Raw genomic sequence first — 23,896 nt, 5'->3', positions numbered from 1 at the left:
TATATTTAAGGGTCTCTTCTGCTTTGTCCCCCTCCCTGTTTGTATATTATTTTTGCTTCCCTTCCCTTATGTTCATCTGTTCTGTGTCTTAAAGTCCTCATACGAGTGAAGTCATATGATTTTTGTCTTTCTCTGACTGACTAATTTCACTTAGCATAATTCCCTCCAGTTCCATCCACATAATTGCAAATGACAAGATTTCATTTTTTGATTGCTGAGTAATACTCTATTGTGTATATATACCACATCTTCTTTATCCAGTCATCCATTGATGGACATTTGGGCTTTTTCCATCCTTTGGCTATTGTTGATAGCGCTGCTATAAACATGGGGGTGCATGTGTCCCTTCCAAACAGTGCACCTGTATCCCTTGGATAAATACCTAGTAGTGCAATTGCTGGGTCACAGGGTAGTTCTATTTTTAATTTTTTGAGGAACCTCCATACTGTTTTCCAGAGTGGCTGCACCAGTTTGCATTCCCACCAGCAGTCCCAAAGACAACCTCTTTCTCCGCATCCTCGTCAACATCTGCTGTTGATTAAGTTGTTGATGTGAGCCATTCGGACAGGTGTGAGATGGTATCTCATTGTGGATTTGATTTGTATTTCCCTGATGATGATGAGTGATGTTGAGCATTTTTTCATGTGTCGGTTGGCCATCTGGATGTCTTCTTTGGAGAAGTGCCTATTAATGTCTTCTGCCCATTTCTTCACTGGATTATTTGTTTTTTGGGTATTGAGTTTGGTAAGTTCTTTATAGATTTTGGATATTAACCCTTTATCTGATATGTCATTTTCAAATATCTTCTCCTATTCTGTCAGTTCCCTTTGAGTTTTGCTGATTTGTTTCCTTCACCATGCAAAACTTTTTATTTTGATGAAGCCCCAATAGTTCATTTTTGCTTTTGTTTCCCTTGCCTCCAGAGACATGTTGAGTAAGAAGTTGCTGCCACCAAGGTCAAAGAGGTTTTTGCCTGCTTTCTCCTCGAGGATTTTGATGGCTTCCTGTCTTACGTTTAGGTCTTTCATCCGTTTTGAGTTTATTTTTTGTGTATGGTATAAGAAAGTGGTCCAGGTTTATTCTTCTGCATGTCGCTGTCCAGTTTTCCCAACACCATTTGCTGAAGAGACTGCCCTTTATTCCATTGGATATTCTTTTCCGCTTTGTCAGAGATTAGTTGGCCATCCGTTTGTGGGTCCATTTCTGGATTCTGTATTCTGTTCCATTGATCCATGTGTCTATTTTTGTGCCAGTACCATACTGTCTTGGTGATTACAGCTTTGTAATACAGCTTCAAAGCCTCCAGTTTTGTTTTTCTTTTTCAGGATTGCTTTGGCTATTCGGGGTCTTTTTTGGTTCCATACAAATTTTAGGATTGTTTGTTCTAGCTCTGTGAAGATTGGTGGTGTTATTTTGATAGGGATTGCACTGAATATGTAGATTGACATTTTAACAATATTTGTTCTTCAATCCAAGAGCATGGAATATTTTTCCATTTTTTTTGTGTCTTACTCAATTTCTTTGATAAAGCTTTCTATAGTTTCGTGTATAGATTTTTCACCTCTTTGGTTAGGTTTATTCTTAGGTATTTTATAGTTTTTGGTGCAATTGTAAATGGGATCGATTCCTTGATTTCTCTTTCTGTCGCTTCTTTATTTGTGTATAGGAATGCAACCAATTTCTGTGCATTGATTTTATATCCTCCCACTTTGCTGAATTCATGGATCAGCTCTAGCGGTTTTTTGGTGGAATATTTTGGGCTTTCCATATAGAGTATCATGTCATTTTCAAAGACTGAAAGTTTGACTTTCTTTTTGCTGATTTGGATGCCTTTTACTCCTTTGTGTTGTCTGACTGCTGAGGCTAAGACTTCCAATACTGTGTGGAATAATAGTGGTGAGAGTGGACATCCTTGTTGTGTTCCTTAGGGGAAAAGCTCTTAGTTTTTCCCCATTGAGGATGATATTAACACTGAGTCTTTCATATATGGCTTTTATGATCTCGAGGTATGATCCTTCTACCCCTACTTTCTTGGGGTTTTTTTTCAAGAAAGGATGCTGTATTTTTTCAAATGCTTTCTCTGCATCTATTGAGAGGATCATGTTGTTCTTGTCCTTTCTTTTATTTATGTGATGTATAACATTGATTGTTTTGTGGAAATTGAACCAGTGCCCTGTCATCTCCTTTTTAGTGGGGTCTTTGTCTGGTTTTGGAATCAAGGTAATGCTGTCTTCATAGAATGAATTTGGAAGTTTTTCTTCATTTCTATTTTTTGGAACAGCTTCAAAAGAATAGGTGGTAACTCTTCTTTAAATGTTTGGTAGAATTCCCCTGGAAAGCCATGAAGCCCTGGACTCTTGTTTTTTGGGAGATTTTTGATTACTAATTTGATTTCTTTACTGGTTATGGGTCTTTTCAACTTTTCTATTTCTTATTTCACTTTTGGTAGTTCATATGTTTCTAGGAATTTGTTCCTTTCTTCTGAATTGCCCATTAAAAATTTTTTTTTAAATGTTTATTTTTGAGAGACAGAGCATGAGCATGAGCAGGGGAAGAGCAGAGAGAGAGAGGGAGACACAGAATCCAAAGGAGGCTCCAGGCTCTGAGCTGTCAACACAGAGCCCGATGCAGGGCTTGAACCCACAAGCTGTGAGATCATGACCTGAGCTGAAGTCGGACGCTCAATGAACTGAGCTACCCAGGCACCCCCATTGCCCATTTTATTGGTGTATAATTGCTCACAATATTCTTTTATTATTGTTGGTTTTTCTGCTGTGTTGGTTGTGATCTCTCCTCTTTCATTCTTGATTTTATTTATTTGGGTCCTTTCCTTTTCTTTTTGATCAAACTGGCTAGGGGTTTATCAATTTTGTTAATTCTTTCAAAGAACCAGCTCCTGGTTTCATTGATCTGTTCTACTGTTTCTGTTTTGTTTAGTTTCAATATCATTGATTTCTGCTCTAATCTTTATTATTTCCTGTCTTCTACTGGTTTTGAGTTTATTTGCTGTTCTTTTTCCAGTTCTTTAAGGTGTAAGGTTAGGTTGTGAATCTGAGATCTTTCTTCCTTGTTTAGGAAGTCCTGGATACTTTCCTCTTATGACTGCCTTTGCTGTGTCCCAGAGGTTTTGGGCTGTGGTGATATCATTTTCATTGGCTTCCATGTACTTTTTAATTTCCTCTTTAACTTCTTGGTTAGCCCATTTATTGTTCAGTAGGATGTTCTTTGGTCTTTGGAGACTTTTTTTTCCGAAGTTTTTCTTGTGGCTGATTTTGAGTTTCATAGCGTTGTGGTCTGAAAATATGCATGGTATGATCTTTTTGTACTTGTTGAGGGCTGATTTATATTCCAGTATGTGATCTATTCTGGACAATGTTCCATGTGCCCTCAAGGAGAGTGTGTATTCTGCTGCTTTAGGATGAAATGTTCTGAATATATCTGTTAAGTCCATCTGGTCCAGTGTGTCATTTAAAGCCATTGTTTCTTTATTGATTTTCTGTTTAGATGATCTGTCCATTGTTGTAAGTGGGGTGTTGAAGTCCCCTACTATCATGGTATTATCATCAATGAGTTTTTGTATGTTTGTGATTAATTGATTTATATATTTAGGCCCTTCCTTGTTTGGAGCATAAATGTTTTTGCTTGGTGGATAGACCTCTTAATTATGATATAATGCCCTTCTTCATCTCTTGTTACAGCTTTTATTTTAAAATATAGATTGTCTGAAAAAAGTATGGCTACTCCAGCTTTCTTTTGGTGACCATTATCATGACAGATTGTTCTGCATCCCCTTACTTTCAATCTGAAGGTGTCTTTAGGTCTGAAAAGGGTCTCTTGTAAACAGCATATAGATTGTTTTCTTATCCATTCTATTACCCCATGTCTTTTGATTGGAGTGTTTAGTCCATTGACGTTTAGAGTGAGTCCTGAAAGATATGAATTTATTGTCAGTATGTTGTCTGTGGAGTTAGAGTTTCTGGTGGTGTTTTCTGGTCTTTTCTAGTCTTTGTTGCTTTTGGTCTTTTTGTTTTTGTTTTTGTTTTTCATCTTTTCTCCCCTCAGAGAGTCACCCTTAAAATTTCTTGCAGGGCTGGTTTAGTGGTCACAAACACCTTTAGTTTTTGTTTGTCTGGGAAACTTTTTATTTATGTCTCCTTCTATTGTGAATGACAGTCTTCCTGGATGAAGAATTCTTGGCATATTTTTCTGATCCAGCACATTGAATATATCCTGCCACTCCTTTCTAGCCTGCCATGTTTCTGTGGATAGGTCTTCGGCGAGCCCAATCTGTCTTCTCTTGTAGGCTAAGGACGTTTTTTCTTTTCCTGCTTTCATGATTCTTTCCTTGCTTGAGTATTTTGTGAGTTTGACTGTGATATGCCTTGTTAAATTTTTTAAAAAATATTTATTCATTTTTGGAAGACAGAGAGACAGAGCACAAGCAGGGGTAGGGTGGAGAGAGAGGGGGACACAGAATCTGAAGCAGGCTCCAGGCTCTGAGCTGTCAGCACAGAGATCGACGTGGGGCTCGAACTCACGAACCGCGAGATCATGACCTGAGTCAAAGTTGGACTCTCAACTGACTTAGCCACCCAGGTGCCCCTGATATGCCTTGTTGATGGTCAGTTTTTGTTGAATCTAATGTGATTTCTTTGTGCTTCCTGGATTTTGATGTCTGTGTCTTTCCCCAGGTTAGGAAAGTTTTCCACTGTGATTTGCTCACATAAACCTTCTACCCCTTTTTCTCTCTCTTCATCTTCTGTGACCTCTATGATTCTGATGTTATTCCTTTTTAATGAGTCACTGAGTTCTCTAATTCTTATATCGTGCTCTTTTACCTTAGTCTGTCTCTATTTTTCTACTTCATTAGTCTTTATAAGTTTGTCCTCTGTATCTCTGATTCACTGCTCTGCTTCATCCATCTTTGCCGCCATGGTATCCATTTGAGATTGCAGCTCAGTTATAGCATTTTAGATTTCATCCCAACTAGCTTTTACTTCTTTTATCTCCACAGAAAGGGATTCTAATCTATTTTCAACCCCAACTAGTTTTCTTATTATTGTGATTCTAAATTCTGGTTTGGACATCTTGCTTGTATCTGTGTTGATTAAGTCCATGGTTGTCATTTCTTCCTGTTCTTTCTTTTGGGGTGAATTCCTTCAATTTGCCATTTTGAAGGAAGAAAAGGAATTAATAAAGTAAAAAAAAAGAAATTAAAAAATTAAAAACAGCATAAAATAATCAAATAAAGGTTATTAGATCCTTGGTGTGTTTTGATCTGGTTGTTGAAAGAAGTTTGATAGAATAGAGAAAAGAAAAAAGGAGAAAAAAAAGGAAAACATTTGAAAATTTGAAAAAATGAATACAGTAAAATGAAATGATGAAAGTAACCTAGAATTTAACAAATTTACAAAAAAGTAAACAATATAGAAGAAAATTAAAGAAAAAATCTTTTTTATATAAAAACAGAAGATAAAAATAATTTTTTCTTTTTCTGTATTCAAGAATAAGAAAAGGAAAGAAAAAGAAAAAAAAATAGAATAGATGGACCAGCGAACAGAATGAAATATGATTGAAATTACATCCAGTTTTCCCTAGAAGTCAAATTATGAAGTACTATCTACTCTGTAAACTAAGGAGGCGGAGAGACTTGTGTTCCTCAAGAGCGTGGTTGGCACAGTTGGCTTAGTTTAACGTCTCCATTCCCCACTAGGTGGCATTGCTTAGCTTACTGGGGTAGATTGTTGTGGCACATGTAGGCGTGTATGCACATGCACAGGTGAAAATGGTGTCACTTAGCTACCCAGTCTCTGGTTTCAGAACTCTGTGCTCTCCTGACAGGCACTCAAGCACTCCTCCTTTGTCTCTGGCTTCCATCCACTCCCCACTTCTACACTGTCTGTGACCAAGCCTTCAGGCTGCCACATAGCACCTCCCTCCTGAGTTTTATCTCAGATGCGGCTGTGTTTCTCAACCCCTCACTTCTGAGGGACTGCAGCTTTGACCTGCTCAGACCCTCTGGGGGAGGGTCTCGCTGAGCAATGGCTGGGTGCTGGTCCACCCCCAGGAACCTTCAAGCAACTGTGCTGCTGCTGATGTCCAGAGACTGTGCCTGGACACCAGCCCACCCCAGAAAAAGTTCATGTGGTCATGTAGCAGCAGTGTTTCAGGGGCTACGGCAAACCACAACACACATCTTGCACCAGGCTTCACCCCAATGTCCCTCTTCTGACACCAGGAAATGTGGCTGATCTCCAAGATCTGCTGGGTCCCTTGCCTGTAGGAGGTCTCACAGCCTCAATCATATGTCCTCCCAGCAGGGGAACTGCCACTCCCCATGTGGCCATAAGACCCCTCAGACCTCGCTCTCTGTTCCTGGGGATTCACCCTTCCCACCAGAGCACTGCCAGATATTGAGCTGTGGAGTTTCAGACTCTGTGCTCCCCTTGTTTATAGAGTCTTAATGAAATTTAAATCCTTTGCTTTCTCCTTTCTCCCTTTTATCTTCTGTCCCATGCAGCTGTTTCCACTCTTGCCTTTTCTCTCCAGCTGCTTTCATTGGGGAGGGGGTGCTTTTCTCTATCCTCTCTCTACAAGCAAAAACAGCTCCCTGCCCTCTGCAGCTTCTCTCCCCCAGTTCAACTCTCCACACCACATAACTGCCAAGTTCTGTGGTTCAAGTTGTGCAGATTGTTGTGTTAATCCTCAAATCAGTTTTCTAGGTGTGCAAGATGGTTTAGTGTTGTTCTGGCTGCATTTCAGGGAAGAAAGAGGCAAAAATCATTTCCATGCTCCTCCGCCATCTTGGCCCCCTCCCCACAAATTATTTCTTTTTATTTCTTAAAATATTTTTTTAATGTTTATTTATTTTAGAGACAGACAGACAGGGTATGAGCCGGGGAGGGGCAGAGAGAGAGAGCAGGAGACACAGAACGTGAAGCAGGCTCCAGGCTCCGAGCTGTCAGCACAGAGACCAATGCAGGGCTTCAACTCACAAACCGTGAGATCAGGACCTGAGTTGAAGCCAGACTCAACCGACTGAGCCATCCAGATGCCCCAAATTATTTCTTAATATGATCAAATATGTAGTGTTCAAACTTCCCTGTCTCATGATGTTTTCTTTGCCTTTGGTTTTCTGAATCAGGATCCAAACCCAGTCCACATGTTACATTTTTTGATAGATGTTGTAAGTCTTCCAAATGAAACATCCAGCTCACAGTGTCAGTAGCGCTGCTGTTGAGAAACCCTGCGACTGGTGCAATTTGACAATGTTTTTGCCCCTCTCATTCCTGTAAACCAGCAGTTAGATAACAGTGCTTGATCATATTCAAGTTCTGTTGTTTCACAAGAATATCTTGTGGGTGTTTCTGTACTTCCCATTGCATCATGTCAGGAGGTATGTCATGTCAGCCTTTTGCTTTTCTGTGATATTAAGATTGATTTGTGGGTTTTGTGGAGGCTCTGATCCTTTTCATTATAAAGTTCCCTATCGGCCAGTGGTTTCAGCATCTGTTAATGATCATTAGACAGATTGATTATTTCATTTAGATTCTGTCATTATTTCTACATTTGTTTGGTGAAAGTCTTCTCTAAAGAACTGTACTTCATCAATTATACCCCAAGGTACAGAATACACAAAGTAGTTTTTAAAAAGCACTTATCAGCACAATGATTTGGTTCTTCAGCGTGCTTCAGAGGTGACTTGGGAGATTTTTTATTTTAAGTATCATTGTAAACTCATGAATTTTACCAGAGAATATGTATAACAATTCATGAGTTGTTCCTTTTAAAACAAAATGTTTATTTATTTTGAGAGAGAGTACAAGCAGGGAAGGGGTAGAGAGAGAGGGAGAGAGAGAATTCCAAGCAGGCTCTGCCCTCTCAGCATGGGGCTCGATCCCATGAACCGTGAGATCATGACCTGAGCTGAAACCAAGAGTTGGATACTTAACCCACTGAGGCACCCAGGTGCCCCAAGTCATTCCTTTTTGATGCCCATATAGTTCCATCTTAGGTTGTTGGGAGCCTGTTTAAGTTGTATCCTGTGTCCGCTGGATACAACCACTGTAGTTTTCTTTGCTTTCTGGTATGACAAGGTGTTTCAGATTCCTCTAACACATTTTCTTTCCTGACCTAGAGTCAGACCTTTCTCCAAGGAGATCTTCTTCCTTTTAGTAGGACAATGGTCTGTAGCAACCATAAGCAGGGCTGCCCAGTTTTTGAAGACCTTGTGTAAGTGTTGACAAACCTGTAAGAGATGCAGGTGTACATGGAGGGATTCATGTCTTGCACGTGGATGTGATCACCTGCCACAGCATTTTTACCAGGTGCATGAAACAGAATACATCCCATCTCTTTCCTCTCAAATAGTGTGTGCTTGAGAGTTCCTTGATCCTGGCTGATCTTGCCTGAGTCTCATTCCTCATCCTTCCTATCTGGCATGAAGGAGACTTATCACCAGTGTGGAAATCTTCCCTTTGCCCCTAGTAGCTGACACAGGCTTCTGAAAGTGGAGTCTCAGGCTGAGGACTTGGAGAGGGTTCTGCAGGATTCCTGAGGTTGCTCTGGTAGGACCCCTCCCCACCCCCCCCCACCCCCCCCGCTTCCAGAATGGTGCATGCCTTGGGGGTGGGGGAGTGTCTTCTCATGCACAGACCCCTAACTCAGGGCCACTAATTTTGTCATAAGATGTTGCCTACAAAGAGTCCCGTGCCTTCAGATGGACTGCAGAATAGATGGAGAATAGGTTGATCCTTATGACAGAGTCTGAGACCGCTTACCATGGACTCTGCTTAATCTGTCTCCATGGTCTGGGGCCAAGCTCACCAGGAGCCCTTAGCTGCTGAGAGGCCCTGAAGAGGGTGAGCTCTGAGTGATGTCCTGTGAACCTCACCAAGCTGCCTGGCACCCTCAGCTGCTGAACCAGAGGCATCAAATAGAGCCGGCTCTGCATTTGTTAGGCAAGGGGAGTGAAAGGAAGGTAAGTGATGGAGAAAACCAGTGACATTTTTGAACTCCAAATGGATTTTCATATGATAGCAAAGTTAATTGCAAATTGCCCAAAAGCCAGTCTGAACTTCTAGACTGTTCCATTCTGTTTAAAAGGCAAGAAAACATAGTTCTAGTTGTTACACTGTAAAAGTAGTGCCCCTTGCCCATCACCGGGGCATCCTCATGCCTCCATGGCACCACCTGGGCTGTGAGGGGTGCCCTGCAGAGGTGCCCTCACAGCATCTCCCAGACATTTTCTCCCACAAATCTCAAGATTGACTTAAAAAAAAAATCCTAACGTCAGCAGCCTTTAAGCCTTGTCTGAGAATAAAACACACTTCTTAGTCTGCTAAGTGTTTCTTATTTGCAGCTGGGTTGAAAGTCACAGCTGCCTCCTCTTGTGAACAGGGAGGAGGAGTGGGTAGCTCATGGTTAGTCATCTTCATACAGGACAGGCCCACGTGGCCCCATCCTTTCCTGCCCTTTGCAAACTCAGGGTCCCCAGGAGCCAGGGAGCCAGATGAGGTTGCCCAGAGTTTTAGAACAAGAAAGTACCTAATTTCAACATTGTCATTCTTTTTTTCTAGTGAAATCTAGCCCAGATCCCCACTATACAGAGCAGACGTCAAGTAGTTGACTGGAGTTGAGGCACCAGAGCCAAGGCTGGGGGACTCCTTCCAGGCCCTGTCTCCACAACACCTCCAGAAGTGCTGATGGTAGAAAGTAGGGCAGTCTTACCCTGACCGTTGGCTTCTTTCCCCTCCTCCCCCCACTCCACCCTGGAAGTGCTGAAGAAGTAAGAGGATGGGTGGTGAATCTGAGAAAAGGATATAAAAACCTAGAAACACTTGGGCTACAGCAGGTGTGGATGTGGAAGGGCTCATTGACATAGCTGGGAGACAACTATGGGGGGGGATGCTGTGTCCCTTTCTCTGTCCTGTATAGCACTTTTGGATGGATCAAGGCCTGCTTTATCACATCCCAGAAAGAAAAGAGCAGTGCCATTGTGGTGCCACCAGGTCATTGGGGTGACATTAGGGCTGTATTGCATCCATGCTGGGGTAGGTGCGGATAACTTCTGTATAGGCTGTTTTACCAGCTGAATGGAGTTTCCCACTTCTGTTCTCAAAAGGCAAGTTGGTTGCAATCCAGGGCAGGGAAAAATGGTGAAAATCCAGGCATCAGGAAATGGTGATCAGGAAAGAGGTATGGGGATGTTCCCTGAGGGATGCAGTCACTTGCGGAGGTGTGGCATGTGGACAGTCGTTGAGTCCAAATGGCAGCGCGGAGCATCTCCCTCCTCTTCCGCTGGCCCACCGGGATTTAGTTGCCCTCATTGTGGGCACATGTCAGTAGCCAAGGTTGTTGATGCTCAGGAAAGTATGGGAACACAGGAAAAAATGAGAGATGAAATAAGATGATAGAATTCTGACCCAATATATCTGTTTATGTAAGTTTAAATAGATAAACTCACCAATTCAAAGATAAGAGATTTCAGATAAAAAAAAATTAGCAGCATGCTATCTATAGGAGGCATAAAAGAACGAAGAAATGTTTAATACAAATTCAGACAAAAGAGAATTTTTTTTTTATAATTTTTTTTTTTTTTTAACATTTATTTTTATTTTTGAGATAGAGAGAGACAAAGCATGAACGGGGGAGGGTCAGAGAGAGGGAGACACAGAATCTGAAACAGGCTCCAGGCTCTGAGCTGTCAGCACAAAGCCCGATGCGGGGCTTGAACTCATAGACCGCAAGATCATGACCTGAGCCGAAGTCGGCCGCTTAACCAACTGAGCCACCCAGGCGCCCCAAAAAGAGAATTTTAAAACATCAAGATGGACAAACACAATATAGGAATATTATAATTTGGTAAGGAAAAGTCCATTAAAAAGATGTAATGGCAAAGATAAACCTGTAAATATTGCCACAAGTACACAAAGCAGCTACCAACAGGATTAAAAGAAGTAAATAAATCAACAGTTGTAATGAAATTTTATATGTCCCCCTCAGAAACTGACAGATCAAGCATGAAAAAAAGCAACGTTGGAAGATGTAAATAATTAATACACTGTAGCTTATTTATTTATATGTACATATATGTATATACATTTGCAAAAAATCAACCATGTATCAAGCCACAAATAAATGCCACAATTACCAAGAATCAACATTACTGAAATCATCATTCTTAGACCGTAGTGTAAAAATAACTGAAATACAAAACAAAAGAACACTACCCACCCCATGCTTATTTGCTGAAAGAGAAAAATCTCCCCACTAAATGACTCTGGGGATAAAGACAAGGAACATAAGAGAAATAAAAAAATACCTAGAACTAAAATTTAAACATTGAAAATTTCCAAAAATTGTAGGAGATAAAGTAGTACCTAGAGGAAAATTTATAACTTTAAATCATCTATCTAAGAACAAAGACAATGAAAAGATGGAAATGAGAGGGAATTACACACACACACACACACACACACACACACACACACACACACAAAACAAAAAGGAAGGCCATAATAAAGGTTAGGCTAAAATCAATAAAGCAGAAGGCAAAGAGGATGAGAGAAAGAGAATAGTAAGAAAATTCCAAGCTTATTTTTTTCAAGATGAATGAAATGCATCATTAATTCAGATTGGCTAGACAAAAGAATAAAAAAGAAGATGGAAATAAAACACTGAATGAAGAAGGAAATTGGAAGCAAATGAGTGAAGGTGAGGACCAGCCACTGACTGCACCAGAATCTGACTGGGATGAAGTGAGTGTCCCCCAAGAGGGGTAACCTGGTATGGGATGTCAGAGCTAGAGAAAGGTGAAGGGGATGTCTCCACAGGGGAGGGGATGTCTGTGGAGGTGAGAAAGTGGTTACCTACAGAGACACTAATTATATAGGTAAATAAATTAAGGGCAATGAAAGCCAGCTTTCTCCTGGTAGCTGAAGAAGCTATAAATATGGCAAATATAAACATGATTGAACTTTATGGCACTGGATTTGAATTGGTGCTATTGGTGTGAACTCTTGATTTTCAATATATAGAGAGAGGGATACACAAAATCTTTTTTTAGTGTTCATTTATTTATTTTTGAGAGAGAGAGAGAGAGAGAGAGAGAGAGAGAGGAAGGGACAGAGAGAGAGGGGAGAGAGAATCTCATGTAGACTCTACACTGCCAGTACAGAACCCAAGGCCGGCCTTGAACTCATGAACCACAAAATCATGACCTGAGCCAAAACCAAGAGTCAGATGCTTAATGGACGGAGCCACCCAGGTGCCCCAGGGATGTACAAAATCTTAAGTAAGATTGATCCAGGATCAAAAGGATGGCTTAACAGTAGCAAGTCTTACTACTTAGATTAAGGTAGTAGAAAGTTAGGCGTAGTTATTATTACTAGTTCAGTTTGGTATTTAAAATAATGATGTAAAAATTCACAAAATACTAGAAATAGAAAGGAAACAGAAACTCAACAAAATTATAGAAGAAAAACGTATAGCAAGTATCTTTGGTGGAGAAACTCTGACCTCTCATTAAGACTTGGAATCCAGCCAGTGTGCCTGCTGTCACGACTGCCATGGAAGGGTCCGAGATGACCTGGCCACTGCACCCGGCCAGGGAAGAGCAGGCTTAGAAGGGAATCAGCAACCTTCAAGAACTAACAGCAGGGTCAGCCAAGATGCTAGTAAAGGATAATACTAGTCAACAAGAAAAGAGAATAGAAAATAGGAAAATAAGATACAAAATAGAAATAAGATACTGTGCCTGGGTGGCTCAGTCAGTTAAGTGTCCAACTTTGGCTCAGGTCATGGTCTCATGGTTCGTGAGTTCAAGCCCCGCGTCGGGCTCTGTGCTGACAGCTCAGAGCCTGGAACCTGCTTCAGATGCTGTGTCTCCTTCTCTATCTGCCCCTCTGCTGCTCGCACTCTGTCTCTCTCTCTCTCCAAAATAAATAAAAACATTACAAAATTAAAAAAGAAAGAAAAGAAGGTACCATTTACAATAGCAATACGACTAAAGGTGTTTAAGAATGAAACTAGCAAAGGACACAAGAATTTTACTGACAATGATTACAACTCTGTTTCAGGACACCGAGAACACTTAAATAAGTGGCGTTATGCTATTTTCATCATATGGGATTGCTAAAAATTGCAAAGAGGGCAATTTTCATGAAATTAATGTATAAGTTCACTACAATTCCAATCAAAATTCCATCAGGACCTTTTAAACGAGTTAACAAAACTGTTCTAAAATTTATGCACAAGAATTAAAAGCTTGTCTATAAATAACCGAGTCAGTTTTGAAAAAAAAAAAAAAAAAGTAGAGTGAAATTGGCAGGGGATAGGGTTGCTCATTCCACTAGATGCCGAGGCTCGGGATGAAGCCATAGGGAGAAAAACAGCGAGGTAATGCAGGGCCACAGCAGTAGACTAAAGTCACAGATTGAGACTGCAGAAACAGACCCATGTCGACATGGAACTGGGTATATGACACAGATGACACCACATGTGAATGACAAAAGGGGAGATTATTTTGTGGAAGGTGAGGGGAACTTAGGGAGATAAAGCTGGATCCCTGTCTCATATCATGCACAGAGGTAAACTCCAGATAGTTCAGAAGCCTAAGGGTGATACATGAAACCATAAAGGCAGAAAATCTGGGAAACTGTCTTTGTGATTTTATAATGAAAAAGGACTTGTTGAGGCACCTGGGTGACTCAGTCGGTTGAGCTTCTGACTCTTGATTTAGGCTCAGGTCATGATCCCAGGGTCATGGAATTGAGCACTGCATCAGGCTCTGTGCTGAGTGTGGAGCCTGCTTGAGATTCTCTCTCTCTTCCTCGGCCCCTGTCCCCAACTCATGATCTCTCTCTATATAAAATTAAAAAAAAAAAAAAGACATTTAAATTTCAGTAAGACCACTCATAGCACAGAGTACATGATGACAACCAGATCTGGCTATGTCCAAGTTAAGGATTTCTGTTTAACAAAGTATATATAGCACAGGCAAAGTTAAGAGAGAGTTGAACAAATGACAAATGGAAGCACATTGAACTGACTAGGGAAAATATAAAGGGGAAGATCACCAACCCGGTAGGAAAAATTAAAAGTGTGCATTTGCACATATACAAGCAATGAGACACAGGTTTGTATGGTCAGATTGGCCCAAAAGTAAAGACTAGCTAGCGGAGAAATTGCAAAACTCAGCTGCTACAGGGTAGTGTCTTAAGTGGTGTATTCCTTCTGGAGAACAATTCAAACATAGTGAAATTAACCATGTCAGTGTCCTAGAACCTGGCATTCCCATGCATGCATACCAGTCCAGAGGAATCTTCCAATAGGACTGGAAGGAGATGACTACCCGGGTGTCTGTTTCAGGGCCCTGTTGGCTGGGTCAGGGAGTTGGTGGTAACATGAAGGGAATAGAAAAATGAAATGGAATCCCAAGCAACCATTAGAAACAGTGACCTAGGCACACATGAAGCAACACAGATCTTCAGAACATAGTATTAAGTGGGGAGTGGGGGTGGGTAAAGAATGAGATTTATAGCATAATCACTTTTTTTTTTTTGTAAATTAAGACATCTAGTAAAAAACAGTATGTTTTACAAAGTTCTATGCATATTCTGTTGACTGGATGCCTAAAGAAGGGAAGAGATGAGAGTGGAGACCAGGAATGAAAGGGAAACTGCCATAAAATAGAAGCTGAGAGGCATCATGGCATAGTGGTTGACAGCATGGACTCCAGAGTCTGGGTCTGAATCCCAGATCTGCCTCTTACTAGCTCTGTTACCTTGGGCAAGTAGCTAAATTCCCAGGTTACGCTTCTGCATCTGTTCTAAGGGTCTGGTAGCGGACCTGCAAAGATGCAAAGACAGCCCCAAATGATTCTGCCCCTCCTGTCAGCAGGCAGGGCTTGTCGCTGCTTTGACCAGTAGAATTCAAGGAGGGGACAGCTCCAGGAATTCCAAGCCCAGGCCTTATGCAGGACAGAAGCTTCTTCCCTCTTAGAGCCCTGAGCTGCCATGGAAAGAGAGGGGCCTTTGAAGCTGAGATGCCAGGTGAAGAGGCAAGGCCACACATGGAAGGAGCACCTGGGCCATCTGACTGAGACATCCAAGTGCAACCGGAAGGGGCGCCGCCCACAGACCGCCTGGCTGAGCCCTCGCCAACCCATGGATTAGTGAAATGCAATGAAATAGTGGTCTTAGAGCGCTGAATTTTGGTGTGGTTTGTTAGGCACAAAGAGTTTGGCTCTAGGTACATACTTGTAGAATAAAACAGAAGAAGGACCCGTCTAGGCTGATGGTGACAGAAGTTGTCAGGGACTAAATGTATGATTAACTCAGGTCTTTGCATCTGGCCTTCACAAATATGATAAAATAAAACGTTGGATAGGGTTCATGTATTCATTTCCTTAATACGGTAACTGTGGATGGTGTCGGTGAAAAGTGTGTCTGAAAAGGAGTTTCTCAAAAGAAGCAGGGCTCCGAAGCTGATCTGGTGTTGTCTTTGTGCACAGAATTCAGAGTCTCTGCGAAGGCACTAGATGTATGAGCTCAGTGACTCATGAGTTCCTCATTTCTGGGAACACAGACAACTGATAGACTATATTTGTTTTCCTCTGTAGCACTAGATCCAGAACTAGCAAAAAAAAAATTTTTTTTTTCATCTGTGATGAATTCTCAATTAGCCATAGTCTCCAGTGTCAGGAAATGCAAGGGTAACTGAAATCTATACATGATTCCAAGATCTCAATCAAGTCAGTAATTTCAGCCTCCAGAAGGGTCTCTTAGTTTTTATTCCAGGCACAGTGTGCTCAGTAAATATCTCTTGATCATTTAAAAGCAATCCCTCTTCTTTTTGAAAAGGATTTTTAAACTATTTGTTTATGGTCCTTCAAATCATTTATTAAAGTCGTTTGGCAAAACCCAAGCTAGGGCAGAATAACCCACACATCAGCCACAGTGAATGGACTGAAGGGGGCAGAAGGGGTACTGCCATTCATTCATCAACTATTGGGAGCTAAGCCCTACCAATCTCACAAGGATTGTCTGAGGTAGGTATTGCCCCCATTTTACAGAGGCAAAAGACTGAGGCGCAGGTAGGTGGGGTCACTTGTTCAGTCAGCAGCAGGGACACAGTAGAGCCAGGCTCAATGCCAGGTTGCCTGACTCATGGCTGGTTCTCTCCCACTCTATCGACCTGGGAAGCAGAGAGTTGGAATCAGCCCACAATAACTAAACAACAAGGGAAAAGAGCCAATCCCTAGACACTGAGAACTCCAAATCCCAGGCACTAGATGCCGATAGAACATACCGGCCCGTGCATTTTTGCAGAACTGACCCATTTTGCAGAGAGCATGCATTTGCCCAGGCATGGCCTTGGAGTACACATTTCTTGTGACTCCAGCCTCCACAGTCCCAGGTCTCTCGCGGCAGCCTGCCAGACCATAGACCCTCCACGTGCTTGGCCAGGAGGGATGGCGTCCAGCCAGGTGCATCCATGTCCCGACATCTGGTCCAGAAATAATCCTGAACTCTGTACTTACCCACAAGCCCACCTCCTGTCCCATTAATGGCTTCGGAATCACCACCTGCATCTCTCATCCAGCTTTAGGTCTTAGAGCTGTGTGGCTGACTTCGGGTAGCTTCTGGGAACATTATAAATCAAGGAGGAAAGGAAGCATGTGCCAATTTCCTTTCGCAGGTATCTTTTGTCCTCAGATTCTTTCTGCCTTGGGATTCTCCCTGGTGAGAGAGACTGAGGACGAAGTTTTTGCCTGGGGAGAAAGTGGAGCCTCCAGCTGGCCAGTGGCCCAAGTGCAGGTCAGCAGGCTGCTTTTTCTCTTTCCTTTTCTCCGTGGCTCCTCTACGCCCTCAGATGAGTCACTTTCACTAAAGATGAAGTAACTGTGGCTTCAGTCCAGCTGTAAGTGACAGTCCATGGCACTGTGGCACAGGAAAGGGAGACCAGGCCACGGAAGACAAATACAAGTAACTTCTAAGTCATGTCATTTATTTTTTCCCTCTATTGGATTTTCTAGCTCGTCTGAGCTTCTGCTCAGTAGTCTGAGCTGTAGAATTTGTGTGAACATTCCGTGTTCTCTGTATTCCCCGTTCTCTGTATTCCCCAGATGTGAACATGCAGAAGCATGTACACACACACACACACACACACACACACACACACACACCTGGGGCAGGCAAGAATGCACTGGATTTGTCTCAGCTGTCCCTTTCCCCTCTGGCTTCACTGTGACACACATTTGTCTCTACCCTATATCCTTAAGACATATGGTTAGGACAGGGTACAGCAAAGAGGGAGAATAGAGGGCTGTTGAAGAAGTTGAAGGAAGGGAAGCTGTGAATCCCCAGGATCCTTTACTTGCCCCTCCTCATTCTTTCCCCTGCTTCATTCTTGACTTTTCAAAAAGAAAGAAGCAAAGCAAGAGTTCAAGGCTGGCAGTGACCTGTGCAGCACCTCTGCGCCCCTTTTTCCAGGCAGGTGCAACTTGGCTTGGTGACAGACACAGAGCCTGGACGGCAGTCCCCCCACCTGTCCCCGGCCTCTTGGCTGGTGCCTTGTGCACAGGCTGCAGTTCCTTATGCTCTCTAACCTTGAATGATGTCATAAAGGGCCAAGAGTGGATCAAGAACTTTGAGGATCTCAGATGGGTGCTGGGCTGCTAGAGCTCAGAGTCTCTCTCCTGAGGAGGACCCAAGCTCCTCGCCCAGGAAGCGAGGCACTGATGCTACTCTGGGCTCCCAGGAGTGTCCTGCCCACCACCCTGCAAGCAATCTACTCCTTGCATTTGGACTCGGCTTTATTTACCCGGGTGGGGATTCAAGTATGGGGGAAAGGCGTGTAGCACAGACCCAGTACCAATGTGCCAACCTTCCCAGTGCAGGGGCCTCAGCGAACTGCTGGGCACCTGTCTGCCTTTGATATTTTGAGTCAATGTATCTCATCTCATGAACCAAGATGGCAGGGACTCCCTGCAGCCAACCTCAACAGGAAATGATCCCAGGAGTCTCTCACTTCCTTAATTCATGGAAGGAGCCGGGAGGAGAAAGGGGCTGGTCCTCTCATGACTGCTTATGCCATTCAAATGAGAGGTGTCGCTGGTTAACCTGACAGCTCAGGGACCAGGGCTGGGTGGATGTTATTTATCCAATCTATTACAGGGCTGTAGTTCACAAGCTACCAAGTTGGACTCTTGGCTCTGGAAATTTAATGTGTGACAGCTGCATGCAGCCAGTGGTGTCCAGCATTTTAAAAAGGTCAATTAAGAAACGGTTGATGGCGGTGCAGCTAATGACAGCCTGGAGGGGTGAGCAGGGCCGAACAAACAGAAGGGCTGAGGCGTAGATTACTGGAACGGAGTGTCGAAGGGGAGCGTGGTGGGGAGGAAATCTATTGTCATCAGCCATAAAGCACATCTGAGTTTTGCAGCGGAGAGCGGTACAGCTGTTTCCCTCCCCAGGCAACTCGGGGAGCAGTCTGTGAACGGGAGGGTGGGGGGGCTCGGCAGACAAAGGTGACACCTGCATCCGCTTGATCGATCTGCACACAAAAATCGTTCCCCTCCTGGCCGCCTGTTCCTTTGCACTTTTCTGCTCTCCCACTTGGGGAGCATAAGGCAGAAGCTGGAGCGATATTCAGAATGTGGGTCATGTTCTAGAAATCCATATTTTAAGCATTCCCCAACGCTGGGCTCCGCCTTCTCCTCCTGGGCGTGTGGGTAGGCGGCAGGCAGGCGGATGGGGGAGCCAGCGCCAGCAAGGGCTTTCCTCAGACACATGTGCCCCGTGGTTTCAGTGGCTACAAATGCAGGGTGCAGTTTAGAGCCTTTACACAGTGGTGGATAAAACAGGGACAGGAAGTCCTTAGCAAAGGTCTGTTTCAGCCTGTGACTGAATTGGCTCATGGTTGGGGGAAGGCACTGTGTGGGATGCGTTTTTTAAAAAATCAGACAAAGGGGCCATAGGCTGCTAGGACAGGTTTTTTGCCACATCTACCTGTCAAGCTGGAAATTCAATAGAGCAATGGGAATGCTAATTGATATGCAAAACAGGTCCAGGGTTCCTAGAAATGTCTAATGATCCACCAGTTCCTTGTGAAGGCAGAATTAAGACATGCACTAAACGAGATGGGAGTAAGAACACCAACCTTTTTGCTTGTCTTTTTTTTTTTTTTTCTTTTCTTTTTAAAACCTACTTTGGGGAAACTTCACAGGTTTTATAATTAAAAAAAAGAATGTTGCAATCAGCGGGGTTTGTCTTTCACACACTGGATATTTATTATTAGAAAATAGCTTTTATCAGCTGGCAGTATCAAACAATTCGAAAGGAGCCTGCTTCTCGCCATAATTTTCTTTCCCTCCTTAATGAAATTTAAATAAACAGTTCACTATAGGGAGAGTTGCCACACCTGTTTTCCCCTTTAAAAACGGAATAAATGAAGTTTAGTACAAAACATCCTCCAAATATGCCTTGTTCTGTAGCCATTACGCTGTCCCCTTGAGTGAGAGAGAAGAAGGCAATGAAAAAGACCACTCAAGTTATCAAATTACCCCCAAAGAATCTACAGTAGAAACTGGGAAACGCATAAACTAACCCAAACCAAACTCATCCAAACCAAGAAACCAGGTATAACGTTGGCTTTTTCGACTGTAATTATCATCTGACTTTAATATATATACTTATATATATATATATGTATTTGAAATAGTAATAAAAAAGGAAGCATTGAATTGCATCTTTACCAGGACAACCTTCCTCATATGTTAAAGAGGTGTTCAGAAAATCCCACATAGTATCTGCTAAATAAGCATGTTTGGCAGCTGAGCAAGTATCACGTGATTGCAGCATCCATGATTTGAAGTCAAACAGCATCTGCTCTCTTCCGGCCGAGTCCATTGCTGGGGCGATGTGCTCACAAGGCTCAGGGTGTTCTGAGACCCACGGCTCAAGGAGGGGTTCGGGAGTGGCTCAGTGCATGGCCCCAGTGCGGAGACTTCCAAAACCCCAAACAACGAGCCAACCGACCAACCACACAAGCCTCAAACAATGGTCTCCTTTGAGTTCCTCTTGACAGAATGGGGGCCCAGCAGGGACTGCTGGTTAGAAGGTACGCTGACAGACTTTGGAATGAGGAGAATCACTCTCTGATTGGTCCGACGCCATTCGTTGTACAATCGACAGTGGTATCGAAATGACACCTGGGGTCAGGAGAGGAAAAAAATAAGGGAAGGTTTCAGGTAAGCAGAAGCCGAGAATCAAACCAAGGAACAGAGAACGTCGTTTACAACAGCTCTGAACGGCTGGCGGTGGTACAGCGGGGCGGGCCGCATGGGCAAAACGGCTCTTGCAAGCGGCTGAGGGTTGGGAGATTGGGACCAACCAGAGAAAACCCATGTGTGGGCACACGCAGGGCTCCCAGGGTGGCTTCCTCCATTCCCCATAATACTGGATAAAATTAGGATATGAAGAGGAAATGAGGTTCCTTTGGAGTCTGGATTTAGTTTTGGGGTAGTAGTGTTTGGGCCCCAAAGCGTCAGTTGTGAAGCAATTTAGCCACAAGCAGTTGGGCAGAGAGGGTATAGTGCTAGCCCTCCCCGAGGTGTGGGATATGGCAATGTGTCTTTCTGGTCTTCAGGTTAAATGAGAGGGATGCTCATGTATCCTCCTGCAGGTTGGACTCTGCACAGTTCAATATTCAGACTTTATGATAGCAAATGTACCCTTCGAATTGTGCCATGCACAACCTGTACAACTGTACTAGCTGGCCCTGATGGGTGAACTCCAACTGCCTGTAGCTACGGTGTTCTATGGCTTCCAGTGGGGATGCTTTGGCATGGGCACCAGGTCCCTTGATAAATTCTTCTTGAGCCAGAGCCTGGGGTAGGTTCAACTTCCGTGGGCATCTGCAATGCCTTGTGCCTACCTCAACACTGCATCGAGTGCTCTGTACCTTAGTGTATTTGTTTCTCTGTCTCCCTGCTCCAGAAGCATCTTGAGAGCATGGTTTGAGTTGTATTCGCCTGTGTAAGCCCAGCACCTAGCACGTGCCTGGCACTTAGGAAGTTGCTCAGTAGAGTTTGCTGAGTGAATAAATATCCTATGCTTTCTGATTGCAACACTGCTTCAGATTCAAGCCTCTCTTATAGAATACACAACATTATAAGCAGTCAACTGATGGCCAATTGTGGCATAACTCCGCCGAAAAGTACTTGCTTCCCATGTAAATACACTGGAATGAGACACATCTGTGGTTTGTTTTGGAGAAGGCTAGCTTACAGCCTTGATGGACTGCCCAGGCAGTTCAGAGTCTGTACTTTTGAAGATGCATAAACTGTCTTTAACACTGGGGGTACGTTCCAGTTTGAGAGCATCCAGATGACGAGGTAGGTGCTGGGAAGGAAGATGCCCGTGAGCTTAGGCTGACAAATTACCCGGTATGGGCTGTTTAATAATCTGGGGTGGGCGGATTGGGATGATCCCGGCACAGGATCCGTGGTCGTCAGAGAGAGGGCTGACCTGTGGTTGGACCTCAGTGTTTCTCAAGCAGAGGAGAGCACAGGCCCTTGATCAGAAAGGGCTTACCAGTCGTCTGGCAGGATCATGAAATTCACGGCCGCTAGCTCAAATTTCCGAGGCTAGAAAGCAGATGCCACAGGCTGAGTGCCAGTGAGATTTGGATATGAAAATATAAGCTTCTCAACTCACACAGATGTGCTTTTCTCCAAAAGGCCCTGAACATGCCAAAGTGGATCAGGTTTTTTTTTTTTTTTTTTCCTTAAGCTTGATTCTCATGTATCTATTCTGTCCTGCTACTGCTTGGTGCTACTCATGAATGTGAGAGAGGTAGGCTGGAAAGCCCGCTGCTCGGGGCTAAGAGCAAAGAGGAGAATGCAGACAAGTACTTAACAAAGAGCTTTGGCAGTCCTGGAAGTCGGGAATCTGGAAATACTATAGTAAAGCTGGGTTTCCAATCAAGAGACCCTTCTTCTGGGGGTGCCTGGGTGGCTCAGTCTGCTGTGTGTCCTACTAGTGATTTTGGCTCGGGTCATGATCTCACGGTTTGTGAGTCTGACGTCGGGGTGGGAGCAGGTAGGGGGGCAGTGAGATTCTCTCTCCCTCTCTGCCCCTCCCCCGCTCATTCTCACATGCACACTCGCCCTCACACACACTCTCTCTCCCTCAAAATAAATAAACAAAAAAGAGACCCGGGGTGCCTGGGTGGCTTAGTCAGTTAAACATCCGAGTCTTGGTTTCAACCCATGGGTTCGTGAGTTCAAGCCCCATGTCGGGCTCTGTGCTGATGGCAGGGAGCCTGCTTGGGATTCTCTCTCTCTCTCTCTCTCTCTCTCTCTCTGCTTCTCTCTCTGTTCCTCCCCTGCTTATGCTGTCCCTGTCTCTCTCAAAAATAAATAAACTTAAAAAACAAAAGAGACCCTTCTGTATGTTAAAGAGCCGTGCATACTGGACCTCAGTAAGCAGAGAAATAGCTGTGGGCGTCTGCAGATAGCTCCTTTTCTGATGCTGGGAGCAGACCCTGGGCTCTCGGGCCAGGCACCCCAGGCTTGAATCCCATCCTCTGCCTAGCGGCTCCACGTTTGGGAGGGTTGCTTACCATCCCCAAGCTTGAGTTTCCTCAGCTGCAAAATGTGAATGGTGGTACAGAAAGCACTTAGCACAGTGCCTCACGTGCGCTAGTGTTCTCGGCCTGTTATTTTTGATGTGTTAAATATGGAAAGGAAGACAGTTTTGTGACGCTCCTTCTTAGACACAGGGGAACTGGGGGAAAAAGAGAAAAACAGGGCTGTTTCCCTTGCTCTCAGCGTGGCGGGGGGTCAGCAGCAGGTTGCATCACCTGGGAGCTTGTTAGAACATCAGAATTTTGGGTTCCACCCAGACCTAAGGAATCAGAGCGTGCATTTTAACAAGATCCCTAGGTGATTCACAGATACATTCCAGCCTGAGAAGCACTGCTTCAGGCGACCCAGGAGTCAACAACTTAGCAGTTCTCCTGGTGCCTTGGCCAGGAGGTACAAAAATCAGCCCGCTTGTTGACACAAACAAATGAGATCTTATTATGCATTAATCTATCTTCATTGCCGTTAACCATCACAGTCTGCAGGCAAATTCAATCAATAAGAAGAAAGCATCATATAAAAATGACTTCTTATCGGGGGACAGTAAAGTAGATTGGGGCATGATGCAGACGGGACGTTGGGTTTGCGCTTGCCCTGGGTTCATGCTGAGCCTGGACCAGGAGCTCCAAGATGCCCCCTCCCTGCAGTGGGGCAGAATAGGAAGAAGGGAGGTTTGATTTAGAGAAAAAAAACAGGCAGTGACGGAAAAATAAACAACACAAACCAAAAAGAAGCTGTGGCAACTGTAACGTTAGGAACTTCATTTAGATATTTCTTAAATGTGTGAGTTTTTAATATTTTATTTTGAGAGAGAGAAAATCCCAAGCAGGCTCTGCCCTGTCAGCATGGAGCCTGACTGGGGGCTCCGTCCCACGAACTGCGAGATCATAACCTGAGCCTACATCGTAAGTCGGATGCTTAACCAACTGAGCCACCCAGGCGGCCCAAATGTCTGAGGTTTTAAGGAGAAAGGAGGAAGCAAGAGCACAGGGCCACTATTCTAAAAATACTGTTCCTTTTGGGGTGGGTTTCTTAAGGTGTATTCATTTCTTTGTCCAAAGGGTATTTATTAACCTGTTGTGGACCAGATCCTGCGAAGAGCTGTGGTCACAGACTGGGCAAGGAGGGCTAGAATACATCAGCATCCACCTCTCCCTGTCAGGGAGGGGACAGGCTGTTACCTAAGGTCTACTGTAACGTCACGGCAGGGTTTGGGAAATCTCGTTACGGATTTTTTATTCCGCC

The 23,896-nt window shown here is 43.7% G+C and overlaps 1 protein-coding gene and 1 long non-coding RNA gene across 4 annotated transcripts in view; one reads left to right on the top strand and one right to left on the bottom strand.

Moving 5' to 3' along the window:
* Positions 1 to 23,896, top strand: part of LOC109250937 (uncharacterized) — a 78,215-nt gene that overhangs the window by 5,703 nt on the left and 48,616 nt on the right. The window lies entirely within an intron of this gene.
* Positions 19,270 to 23,896, bottom strand: part of MARCHF3 (membrane associated ring-CH-type finger 3) — a 148,417-nt gene continuing 143,790 nt past the window's right edge. For both annotated transcript variants that reach the window (XM_019422128.2, XM_019422127.2), the window contains one exon: positions 19,270 to 20,215. In XM_019422128.2, coding sequence (XP_019277673.1) covers positions 20,057 to 20,215 — 159 coding nt within the window. In that variant the 3' untranslated portion in view covers positions 19,270 to 20,056. The remainder of the gene's footprint in view (positions 20,216 to 23,896) is intronic.

The sequence above is a fragment of the Panthera pardus genome, unplaced genomic scaffold, assembly GCF_024362965.1.
Source record: "Panthera pardus isolate Hobbes unplaced genomic scaffold, ASM2436296v1 HiC_scaffold_2, whole genome shotgun sequence".
NCBI lineage: Eukaryota > Metazoa > Chordata > Mammalia > Carnivora > Felidae > Panthera > Panthera pardus.
This window is presented reverse-complemented; position numbering and strand designations above follow the sequence as displayed.